The sequence below is a fragment of the Triturus cristatus genome, chromosome 7 (genome assembly GCF_964204655.1).
Source record: "Triturus cristatus chromosome 7, aTriCri1.1, whole genome shotgun sequence".
Lineage (NCBI taxonomy): Eukaryota > Metazoa > Chordata > Amphibia > Caudata > Salamandridae > Triturus > Triturus cristatus.
Genome location: NC_140590.1, coordinates 1196168461 through 1196181294, shown reverse-complemented (window position 1 = coordinate 1196181294; position 12834 = coordinate 1196168461). Strand labels below are relative to the sequence as shown.

Below are 12834 nucleotides of genomic sequence, written 5' to 3'. Positions count from 1 at the left end.
TCTAATGGGTGGCCGGATAGTTTTTTTTTACGACCGAATGATTCAGGAATCGGGCTCGCAAGTTTCTATTTTATTAAGAACAGCTAAACTACCCAAAAAGACCCGTTATAAGACTATTCGGGATTTTTCGGATAGACTCCAGTCCTTCTTTAAACAAGCTGGGTTTGGTGGATTTTATTATCTTAGTTCAGAAGAATCTAAGGCTCTAGGGCTCCAAATCCATTCCACTAAATGTAAAAAATGGAAGGACTGTGGTCTAGGTGAACTGGGTTCCTTTTTTGTCGCAGGGAGACTTAGTACTTGGCAGGAGGTTCTAGAGAGATCCGATAATCGTTTAACAACCGTTTTTTTGGAATATTTCCAGATATTGAACTTTATAAATAAATATAATATGTCAACAGGTGGGACATTATCTGTTCTGATTAACGCCGTATATAAAATTAAATTAAAAGGTGTGGGAAACTGGTATACTCTATTAAGGCAGGGCAAAGAGTCTCCGCTGGTTGAAGAAATTCTTAGTAAAATAACTCGTGAAACTAATTGCTCCTTCACGAGACAGGAGTGGGAACAAATCGCTCAGTTAGGAAGTAAGGCTCTTAGAGCAGCTAATTTTAAAAGGATGTCTTTTTTTATCTGGCTGGCTGGCTTATTACACTCCGAAGGTTCTTAATAGACGCTTTTCGGAAGTGGATAATAAATGCTTTCGTTGCAAGCTTCAAAATGGGGGAGATTGGCTTCATATTTTTTATACATGAATTGGCAACATTTTGGCTTAGCTAACGGACTTGGGAACCGCCGGACCGCCGCTTCTCCGACTGCAACAATGCCATTGAATTCGGACTGTGACTGCACGAGTGAACAGTGCTTACTTAGGTGATGTTTTAGTGGTGCAGTTGGGATTCCAGCGGTGGGGTTAGGGTCCAGGACAGCCGCTTTTTGCCACAGTAAGATCCTGTCAAGGAGGGTAGAAGCAGTCACCGCCCACTTGGGGAGTACTTATGCATGGACTGCTTCACAGAAACTCGGAGTGCCAGGTTTCAAGACACACCCCCCTATGCCAGTCACAGTGCCTCAGCCAATCGCAGTGAGGTACTGTGTGTATAATGTGAACACCTGTGAACACCCTAATTTTGCGGCATTTGAGAAAGTCAATTTAGACGAAACGCGTCATGCCTTTGGTTGTCCATTAAAGCAAGCTTTCCTGTTGCACCCGTGTGGGCTCGTTCTTTTCAGGAGAGGAGAACTTGGACAGATATATATATATATATATATATATTCACTAAAAAAACATAGGTTTCAGGCCTGATATAGTTAGGAATTAGCATTTAAAAAACCTTAGAAATTCACTAAAAAAACAATAGGTTTCAGGGGTGTTATAGTTAGCTGGACATTTCACTCGAACAAAACCATTGAAATTCCTCCGATATAGTTAGTTGTACTAACTACATCTCACGTGCCCGCAATCCACTGCTGATGATGTCACATATTACATCATTCATGACATGGTCAGTGACATCACTGATGACATCTCAAATGACATTACTGATGGCATCATCCATGTGACAATCAGATACACCTCATCATACACAAGTATAACCTTTCATCACTCACTGTAAAATACAGAGTGCCAGATTTAAAACCATTGACACACCAATACATGGGGAGCAGCTAACATGCTGCGCCCCATGTGGAAAAGCAATCAGCTTTGCTTCATTGAAGCAAGAGCAGGTTTCCCTGCTCTCGCTTCAATGAAGCAAAGCAGTTTGCAATGGCAGGGCAGGAGCAAACAGCAGGTGGTGGGCACCCCAGGGCCATCATTGGCTCCAGGAGGGGGGCTGCGCGGCCCCCTCCCACTTAATTTAAAGCCCTGGGGGGTGGTGGTCCCCGGGGCTTGAGGGTCTGTAACGAACCCCCTATGTTAAATAATTAGTCCCCGGGGAGGTGGCAGTCCCCGGGGCGTGTGGGGGACTCGAGCCCACCCCACACAGGGTTTTTTTTTCTTTTAAAAAAAAAAACAAGCCCCGGGAGGTGGCGGTCCCCCGGGCTGCGGGGGGGGGCCATAAGCCCCCCGCATACATTGACATAGAGCCCCGGGGGGTGGCAGGGCCTTTGAGCCCCCCCCGCCCATCTATAATGAAGCCCCGGGGGGGTGGCGGTCCCCGGGGCTGCGGGGGGGCCGTGAGCCACCCCGCATATTCAGTCTTGGAGCCCCGGGGGGTGGCGGTCCCCGGAGCAGTGTGGGGGGGGGGGACTGGGACCCCCCACTTTTTTTTTTTAATTATGCCCCCGGGATTTGGCCCCCGGGGGCAAAATAGAATATTCAGCGCGGGAGCCCGCGCTGATTTTTTTTTCTATTTTCGGCAGAAATTTGCGCTGGGTGCGCGAATCTCGACTATTTCTTTTTATTAAAAATTCTTTTTTTGTCCCTGGGGGTCCTTGTGGGACCCCTGAGCAGGCCTAGGGGGTCAGGGTGTTTTCTACCCTGCCCCCTTGTCGCGTTTTTCGTGTTTGTTTTTTAGGTTTCTTGTGCCTCGGTTCTACAGAGGCACAAGATGGCTGCCAACACTTCCTGATCTGGAGTGTTGACAGCCAATTAGAATACAGCTCGTGCACGGCAGGGTGCGGGGAGGGTGGGCGGATCCTCCGAGGCCATAGATATATCTATCTTTTTAACTCTAATTTTCTCAGGAACTTCTGAACGGATTTACACCATTTAAGCAAAAGGCACGAGTCTGAACTGAGGACTACCGCTTTGCCAAATTTGGTGCAATTCCGTTCAGCAGTTCGGGCTGTAGCTGTGTCAACAGGTCCTATGGGAAAATGCATGGGGAAAACGCGTTTTGGGACCCCCCTTTTTTCTCGGCCCCCGCTTGACGAATCACCGTGAAATTGTCAGGATAGGAGCGGACCGGAGCTGGCCAAAAGTTTGGAAATTTTCGTGAAGATTCGTCAATCGGCGCCAACGTTATTCCAAATAGAATGTTGCGGATTTCCTATGGAAAATAGGCCCTAACTATAGCTACCTACTGGCGACCGCCAGTAGGTACAATATATATAAATATATATATTAGGTTAAGGTAAAGTATAGAATGCTATAGCTAGGTGAATGTTAGTGACAGCATTAACATTTTGAAATAAAAAACACAGATATTCACCAGTTATAGTTAGAAGAGCTAAATATAACTTGCAGCCCAGCCATGCACTGCTTATGACCATCAGTGATGTCATCAATGATGTAATTTGAGATGTCATCAGGTGAATTTCTGTGTTTTTTTAGTTCAAAACATTAGTGCTGTCACTGACATATTCACCTAACTATAACATTATTTAACCTTTGTTATTTTTTAGTTAATTTCTACTGTTTACAAAAAAACCTGATAATTTTATCTCACCTAACTATAACGTCACTTTAACCTTTGTTTTATTCAGTGAATTTCTATTTTTTTTTACATAAAGTAATATTTTAGTTCCATAGTGAAAGCCAACCTCCAGCACACAGCCAAAATCGGCGTTAGCTACCTGGAGCAAACTCCCCATAGGCAACCAAGTCCACACTGCGCACAGCTTTTCATTGTGCTCGGTGCAGGGATTGTTTGCAGGGACTGACTTGGTCCCCAGGGAGAATAGGACACTAGAAGAGGAGCTCCGTGCGGGCCCCCCCTTTTCTTCTTTCAATGCCTGCATGCCCCCGGGATCTGGCCCACCCAGGGGCTATAATGTAAAAAAGTGAGAGAGACTGTGCTTATTTTTGTTTTCAATTTTGCCCCGAATTTGCAGATTGACCCGCAAATTTGTGGAGAAATTGTACACAATTTGTTTTGTTTTTTTAAACCCCTAATGGGTTCCCTGTATCATCCCATCACCACACCTAGGGGATTAAGACCAAGACTAAACTTTACAAAGGGATTACAAAGAAATATTCTGATGTTATGCTGTAGATGAAAAAGAATGGTGGTCTATACTTTAAAGATATATCTGAACAATAGAGTTAGGTTACATTCTACTAAGATACCCTGTAAAGAAATCGGGAGGACTCTTCAAAAGGATCATTGCATATGTGTTTACAAATGTCATGTTAGGGTGATATAGTTTTAGTGAACAAATAATATTGCTAAGGTTAGAGAAAAACAGGATGTTGGTTATCTTTCCAGTTCTAGGGTAGTCAAGGAGAAACTATAACTCACCTTCCATAGGAGAGTGTGAAGTGATGATGCTTGAGGTAGTTATCCAAAGCATAGGGAGAAATATGAGTGCCAATCTTTCTTTGAAATACTTATTGTTTGTATGTTATTTTCCAGGAATTACACATCCGTACAGAGTCGGTTACACAGAGGTATAGTTCAGGTATATCAATGCACAATTGCAGTCATCTTAAATTCTCTGAATAATAAGACACTCAAGATATCTCCTTTGCCTTGTAGGGATTCACAATATTCCACAGAACTCACTAACCAACAGAGTGATGAAGCAGAAGTGGTGGAGTCTGGAGTCTCTTTTTTATCTCTTGTTCTATTCCCCTTTCTGCTCTTCTACCACTGGCCCTCATATTTCAGTATATGTGGTCATTGGTCGGAGTGGCACAAGACAGATAAGAACATTGCTTCGGTTAAATCCTGTGCACAAGGTTAGTGCAACTAGATAGAAGAACATGAAATACAAAAACAATGTTGGTTCCACTGTTGTAGTTTGCAAACCTTCTAGGTCCTCCAACTGCAACAGGAATGCAACATGGGTCCATGAACTATGTTAATAGGTCTGCTGACTACAGCAGAAGGGAACTAACACAGATGCATGACTATCTTAGTTTGCAGACACAGCGCCAGGTCCGCAGACTTTTGGTGTGTCTGCCAAGAGTCTATGCGTGTCGGGGATTCATAGGCTCTGGGCGTAGTCCATGGTCCCGCACACCAACATATTTTATTTGTAAACTTTATGGGGATTCTTTACCTTCCCCCTACCAACGTAGGCCTGAGGATTAGGGGTGCTCATTCCTGCAGCTTTTTGTGGCTTTCATATTTTTCAGTTTTATTTTTCAAATTTTGTTGAGGAGGCAGTCTGCAAACCCTAGTTTGTGAATTGTCAGAGAACTCCTGGTCCAGGTACCTCTATCTTTTACCCCCATCAAGCCCACCCAACCTTTTTATATTGCAATTTTTTTTTAAATGTCTATGTTCTTCAAACCAAAGGACAGCATGTCCATGGGTAAAATTATAACTTCAACCAAGTTTGATGCAATTCATTCAGTCATTTTTATATAGAGGAGAGGTAGGAATCATATAGGAGTTAAAATGGTTAAAGTCACTTTCTTGACTACCACCTTTATCCTCCCTATATATATATTACATTCGCCAGTGTTTAGGTATGGTTCAGATTCACTTTCAGTTTGAAAGGCATTTTTTGATTTGTCTGTGACTTTGGTTCACAGATCTGCTCCAAAGTTGGCAGCCGCTTAGCATATGCAGCTAAGGCCCTGCAAATTGTGTGCAGTCCTGTCCAGAGAAAATAGATTTAAAGAAGCAGTTACCATGTAGAATCGGTGCCTGGTAGGATTCAATGGGTTAACACTGTTAAATATCTTGGGCCTTTAAAATTGTCATTATAAAAATCACAATGTTTGTTAATCACGTTTCGATTTCTCAAGGCATGACTGGATGATGATGAGTGTTAAACAATGTGTTTTTCCACCTTCCTGAAAATCGTTTAGCATTGTGGGAAAAGAACACCGCAAAGGAGGGGGCACTATAAGAAGCTCCAGGGGAGTGCTGGGGGGCTCTCAGATACGTGGAAAATTGGAGTAAAAACATATGGAGGGCAATTCACAGAGAAAGCAGTAACCTTGGAAGTACTTAATGGGTGAAAATTTACTACTTTTGGGGATTCCCCATCATTCCCAGTAGTATGCCTGGAAAGCTGCCCCAGAAATAGGAGTACTCTTAAGAGTACATATTTACTGCTTTCTTTGTGAAATACCCCCATAGGAATTGCCCTCCCCGGTGGTGTTGGTCTGTGCCTTCCAGGGGGGATGCCTATGATCACTTCGGGATGGTACACTAAATTGTAAGATAGTATTGTCTTGACAAGAAGGGTGCGCGTGTGAGACTGTTTCTGCCCTCTCTCCTTTTCCTCAGGGCTAATATCAATTTTGTCATTTGCAGATGGTCTCCACTGGAATCATGTTTATTCTGCTCACCTTTAGCGTTCTCCAGTTTTGTGTTTCCGTATCGGTTTCTGCCTTTGGATGCAAAACCCTCTGCAGGACGGCCTACAGTGAAGTGGTAAGGATCTTTTCTTCCTTCCTTCCTAACTCACACCCTTCCTCCTTTCCTTTCTTCCTCCCATCTTTCCCTCCTTCTTACCTTTGTTGATTTCTTTAGTTCTCTTTTCAGCTATGTAGTCTTTCTCATTCCAGCTCTGTAATTTCTTTCTCTTTCCAGCATTATATCTCTCTCTAGCTAAAATACAATGGTCTGCCATACTGGAAAAGGCCAGGAAAATTAGTCATTATGCATGGAGACATTCCTCCTGCCAAGAATTCTCACAGTAATTAAAATGATGAGAGATGGAAAAACATACTTCCAGTACTGCCGTGACACTTTGCAACAAATGCAGTTTCCGGTGCCGCTTTCACTTAATACATGCCTCAAGGAAGGCCTAGCGAATTATGACAAACAGTACTAACATTCCGCCTGCCCAGCGGCCCTCCTCAATAACAGATGCCTTTCTCTAGGTAGCAGCACTACCCAATCTTCTCTTTTTGACTTTGCAGGCCAATGTCCAGGCCTATTAAGCTCGGAAACAGCACGTCCGTAGTGCTGTTCACATGCACCAGATCTAAGACACAACACTCTATATCCCAGGCGGCCCACTGTTTCTCCTTCAACGCTGTCCAGCCTGCCACAGCAGGACCACCTTCAAGTTCATGACAACTGAACAGGTCCCAGTGCAGACTTCCGTTCTCCTCTCACACCCCCCAACACTATCAACCATATTAACCACTGGGAGGGGGTGGTGCAGCACAGAAAACTGACCACTTGCTGTGTGAAAAAGGCCACTTTACTGAAACAGGTGCTCCTCAGTCAATTTCCTAGCAATCCGCCTTACAAAGCACAGACCTTGCTATACATCCAGTGAACTATCCCTGGCCCCACCCCCACCTCTACGGTCCCCTCCCCAACATACCCACCATGCAACCAACTCATTTAACTGTATTGCATTTCAACATTTCCAACTTTCTATTCCCCCTACATCCTATGACTGTATGTATGAACCTGTAAGTAACCAAATGTCCTAAACTGAACTTTGAACTACCTGCCTCCCTTCTCCTTGCACTTGGTTCCCCAACTCGCAATGCCAACCAACTTTTGCTAACACCTGGCAAACTTTTCATGAACCGAAGCACCTTGGCACCTGTTCCAAGCCACAACGTACACAACTATGCCCCTGCGAACCTGGCTCAACAACAGAGCCCTTATCTACCTAAAATGATGGCAGGGAGCCCAACATAATCCCTTAGATATAGTTTGGGCTATAATTGGGCCACGTATGTAGCCCAAAACAGAATGGCAGTCTCTGGACGGCACCACTATCCCAATCTGCCCAATGGGCAGACTTACTGCTGTTCACTCTCCTCCCCACAACCTCCCCTTATATCACACAGCACAGTGCAGCAAGTCACTTTGGGGCGCTGCATGACAGGGAAAGGGCAGGAATGCACCATACTTAACATTGTACGGTGCATTCTTGCTTTTTCCCAGCACTGGCACACAATGTGCTGCCTAGCGCCAATGCAGGCACTCATGCACCATGGTGCAAGGGTGACTGCGCTGTTAGCAGGATTGTTTTTATGCAAGAAGGGGCACCTTCCCGCATAAAAACAATCCCAATAGGCATTTTCCTCTTTTTATGTGTGCTTCAGAATAGAGCACACATAGAAAGAGGAAAAACCGAGGAGAAACAATCATATTTTTCCTCGTTAAGCCTCATCTGGGTGGGGTAGCAGTTTTGATGCATTCCCAGTTCTACAACGTATGGTTAAACTGGGAATGCTGCAAAATCCATGTTTTTTTGTGTGGGAACACCCACGGACCACCCATGGAACTCCTCCCTGGGACAGAGTAATGCAATGCAGTGATATACGCTAGGTTGCTTTGTTCTGGATTGGTGGCCTTGCGTGGCTTCATAAATAGCAGCTCATGGGTTGCGTTGTTTTTTTAACCCCGTTGCGCAGTGCAAAAGCGACACAGCCCTTGATAAATATGGCTCTTATTTTATCTCCCATCAGCTATCCTGCGGAGTGGCTGTTCTCACCATGGCTCATTTCTATGCTGGAGCCTTCGCATTCACAGCTTCCCGAAGCATATCAGCAGGCACAGCAGTGCAATAAATATCTAAATTCATATGACAGATTGCTTTTGAGTGTCAAGTATTGAAGTATGATGCCGATCAGGGACGGCTTTAGGGCAGTGCGACTGGTGCGGCCACACTGGGTGCTGACCTTTGTAGGGGGCGCTTACTTTAGAGGGGGCGCTGTGTTTAGCAATAAATTATGATTGGAGAGATGAGGGGCAATTTTTGCCCAGTGGTAGTGAGAGAATCCGAGGAGATAGTCATTGGGTGTGGGGACACCAAAAATAATTGTCGCACCGGGCGCCACCAGCATTAAAGCCGGCCCTGACAATTGATGTCGGTTTGTCGACAAGGCTGAAAATCCTGGTGATCTTGTGGTCTGAGGCTTTGTCCCTGTGTTACAGCTATACATTAATTATACTTTCCACCTCTTCTATTAAAGTGTAAATCTCCTTTAAAGTGCAGTTTTCAGATGCAAGGCGCTGGGATTTTTTGGGTGATAGACCATTTGTGTCAATGTGATATGTAAATAAATGGCAAATCACTGATGAATTGCAATTTAGTGCAATAGGATTTGTTATGCCATAAAATACAAACACAACATGGATGGTTCTGATTTTTGATTCCTGCTCTCGCCTCACCTTTATTTCTAAAGAAGTGTTTGAGAGAGATTTTGGTAGTCAAGTCAAATGGATGAAGTTGGATGTGAGACCAACGGGTTATGGTGGCATTCCTATTAAAATGCTAGGATATTTTCAAAGTTGTGTAGAGTGCAATGGGAGGGTTACTGAGGCGAAAATTGTTACGTGGCAGAGAAGGGCGATAATCTTCTGAGTTGGACACACCAGGCACAGCTTGGCATCATTCTTAATCCTAATGATGATCCCCCTGTGAAGGTAAAGACAGTTGAGTATGCTGATAACAAGTTTGTGAAGATGTTTGAGAAGTTGTTCAAGGATACGTTTGGGCGCTTGAAAGGTTATAGCCACCAGATTAAGTTGAAACTGGGTGCTAAGCCTATTGCGGCCAAGGTGAGGAGGATTCCTTTGACTGTACAAGAGGCGATACAGAAACAAATTACCAGATTGCTAGATTCTGGAGTGATTGAGCCTGTGGAAGCTACAGAGTGGTTGGCTCCAATAGTAGTGGCAAGAAAGAGTAATAATGAGATGCCGCATCACAATTTTCAAATATGAAAATAACTGCAAAACTACGAGAAATATTAAATATAGAGATTGAAAAAACATGTAGCATTGTGTTGACAATATATTGAGTCAAAGCAAAACTTATGGGCATAGGATAATGCACAAGACATATTTCTAAAAATAATCATGAGGAAGAAACAATAGACGAAATATGAACTATATGGAATACAAAGATAGATCCCTGGACAAATATTGAAAGCTGGAACAATGCATCGAGGTATATTCACAAAGCGCTGAGAAGAGCCAACTTTAATCGAATGCAGCGATATGCACAATGCCTTTTTGCCTCTATACCGGGGGAATTCGACATAAGCACAAAGCTGACATATCAAACCAATGTCCCAGATGTAAGAACACTGGTACATGGGACCACATTTTTTTTATTTGTCAACCACTGGTACAATATTTTCAAGAAATATTTATTTTATTCATATTTATGATTTAGCTACAGAAAGAATGCTAGTGCTATTGGAAAGCTCTGCGTGTGTGAGAGGTGTGGAGAGAACTAGAAAAATGTTTTTATTGCTATGTTAATGGCGCGCTCATTAAAGTGGATTAACAAGACAACCAAAGAAAAGAACGTATGCATTTTTAAAATAATGAATTTATCGCATGAATATGACATTTGGGGACTATATTGTTTTAATATTTGAAAAAATGAAATCTGTACAAGGTTGAAATGTTGACACAATGAATAACATTTGTTTACTGAATTCCCCCAAAAAACATAAAAACCAAAAACACACTCTCTGCCGTATGTTCAGTAATAAGCCTCAGCCATTGTAGGTTTCAGCCATTCAGTTACTTGAAAAACAATCCTTTAGATACACCATTGGTTATGCAGTGACTGCCTAACCTCAGCATGCATCGTCATTTCCTATATTCAGCGTGTTACTCACTCACTATAGGGTCACGGACACAAGCGCACTCACGTATCCTCTACTCATTTCCAATGACTCTCACACTCATGCACTTTGAAACAGTTTTAGTTTGAATTATTCTTTTTTAATACCCAGCTGTCTTTGCCTCCTGCAGTCCGTGGTGATTTATCAGACCGCCCCTCCGAATTCAGCAGACCCTGGAGTTAATACCGTCCTATGAAGAGTTTTTGAGAAGCCCTGTACTAATGACGTCAACAGGAATTGACGTCAGCGGTTCCTGTATGACTGAATGAGCGCGCGCCAGGCCTGGCCTGAGTGGCCTCTACACAACCCACCCAGCGTGGTGGTCCGTGCCATGATAATGCAGTGTTCGAAAAAAATCGCCCCGCAAATGTATGCAGATATATTAATAAATGTACAATCATATGCAATGAGCTAAATATATATTTAGTTATCAGAAAATCTATTTCTTGTAATGCTGTATTCCTGGTTACTAATATTTGTTAACTTTAAAGAATGTTCTAATTGGTTGCAAGTGTTTAAAATGAGCATCTTTTCAGGAGTCTGAAACCTTTTTAATCATGCAAACTGTTTATTTAAAAAAAAAAAAAAAATGAAAGGCCATCCTGAGCTAATGCATAATATGTGGACAAGAGTAGATAGATGTGTATAAGGAAAGGGAAGGAAGGAGGAGTGGAAGCAAGCAAGAAAGGAGTTGAAGGAAAGAAAGGTAGGAGAGTAAGGAACAGTGGAATGAAAAAAAGGAAAGAAGGAACGTAGGAAGGAAGGAGAAAAGCAAGAGGAAGAAGGAAGGATAGAAAGAAGGAAAGATTGAATGAAGGAGAGAAGGAAGGAATGGAGTAGAAGTGAAAGAAAAGAAGAAACAAAGGAAAGGGACAGAAGAGAAAGATGGGAAGAAGAAATGAAGCAGTGGGAAATAAGGACCAAAGAAGAGTACTTTGGAACTCCAGATCACACGCGACTGGCAGCTCAATCAACATTTTGGATAAGCCTGTTTTATGAAGTGCAAGAAATATTAATGGATCACAATAAAAAAAGAAAACTGTAGTCATACACCAAGACCTCAGTCAAAGGCTAGTGAGGCACAAGCTAATGAGGAATTTTATAAACCTGCTCATTTTGTTCCATCTCCTAGAAACTATGTGAACGATGTGTGTATTTGTATTGAAATCACTGTAAATAAATTGATCACATTGTGATTTTCATTTTTTTTCTCAGATATAGTTGAGCATTTATATTTTGTGATACACCCCAAAAAAATGTAAATAAAAATATGTGCATATGGATCTCTTTGTACCTATGTACAGTTGTGAATTAGAAAATGTGTGTATGTGTGCTCCTGTGTACCTTACTCTTTGGCCCACAGTTAAATGATAAGGAGGCCCCAATGAGGTTATAATAATATTAGAACATTGGAATGTTGGAAGCTACATTGAAAACAATGGAGTGCTCCGCGCTTATAATATAGCCTTATAGCCCGTCGTGTCGGGCTATACCGGCTATTAAAGGCCAGCTGCAGCGTTAAAGGCCCGAGCCGAAGGCGAGGGATTTAACAAAAGCAGCGGGACTTTAATAGCGGTTTAGCCCTGCTACGAAGGGCTATAAGGCTATTAGAACATTCTGCCACTAGAGGGCAGAATGTTCTAATAAATTAAACACAGGCTTCTCGAAGCTCGAGGGGATTTAAATCCCCTCGAGCTTCGAGAGGCTTTTGTAAAACATTGGAATGTTGCTCTGCGGGCCTTTACCGGCCCGTAGAAGCATGGAGCACTCCATTGTCTACAATGGAGTGCTCCACATTCCAATGTTCTAATGGCTGATATAAGCCCAGAGCCCCAACATTCCAATGCTTCTTTGTTCACAGCTCTGGCTGTGAACAAAGGCTTCAGGGAGCCTGAGGGGATTTGAATCTCCTCGCGCTCCCTGAAGGCTTTGTTTTCTTTGTTAGAACATTCTGCCCTCTAGTGGCAGAATGTTCTAAAAGCCTTATAGCCCTTCGTGGCAGGGCTATACCGGCTATTAAAGTCCCGCTGCTTTGTTAAAGTCCTTCACCTTCATCTCGGGCATTTAACGCTGCAGCGGGCCTTTAATAGCCGGTATAGCCCTCTACGGCGGGCTATAAGGCTAAATAATTCAATTGTTTTTCTCTACAAATATTCAGTACCAAAAAAAGCAGCCACCATGCATTTCGTGAATAAACCACCTTTTCAGTGCTAGATAAAAGTCACAAAAACAAACAGGAGAATCACTACACCGAATATTAAATGGAAAGAAAAAATAGCTAACGGAGGTTATATAATATTATTCCTAATATGGATCTTATCATCGACCACCATGTACCTTAAAAATTACCTCTCAGAAGTTGTGGATATGTAAGGCTC

At 42.9% G+C, this 12834-nt stretch overlaps 1 protein-coding gene across 10 annotated transcripts in view; it reads left to right on the top strand.

The window, feature by feature from the left end:
* LOC146811587 (membrane-spanning 4-domains subfamily A member 4A-like) overlaps positions 1–11739 on the top strand; it is a 321638-nt gene extending 309899 nt beyond the window's left edge. For 4 of the 10 annotated variants that reach the window (XM_085618566.1, XM_085618571.1, XM_085618567.1 and 1 more), the window contains 2 exons: positions 6156–6275; positions 10587–11739. In XM_085618566.1, the coding sequence (XP_085474692.1) occupies positions 6156–6275; positions 10587–10652 (186 nt within the window). In that variant the 3' untranslated portion in view covers positions 10653–11739. Of the gene's footprint in view, positions 1–6155; positions 6276–8281; positions 9585–10586 lie in introns of those variants that run through there. The other 6 variants (XM_085618564.1, XM_085618565.1, XM_085618572.1 and 3 more) reach the window with 4 other exon arrangements.
* The last annotated feature ends 1095 nt before the right edge of the window (positions 11740–12834 follow it).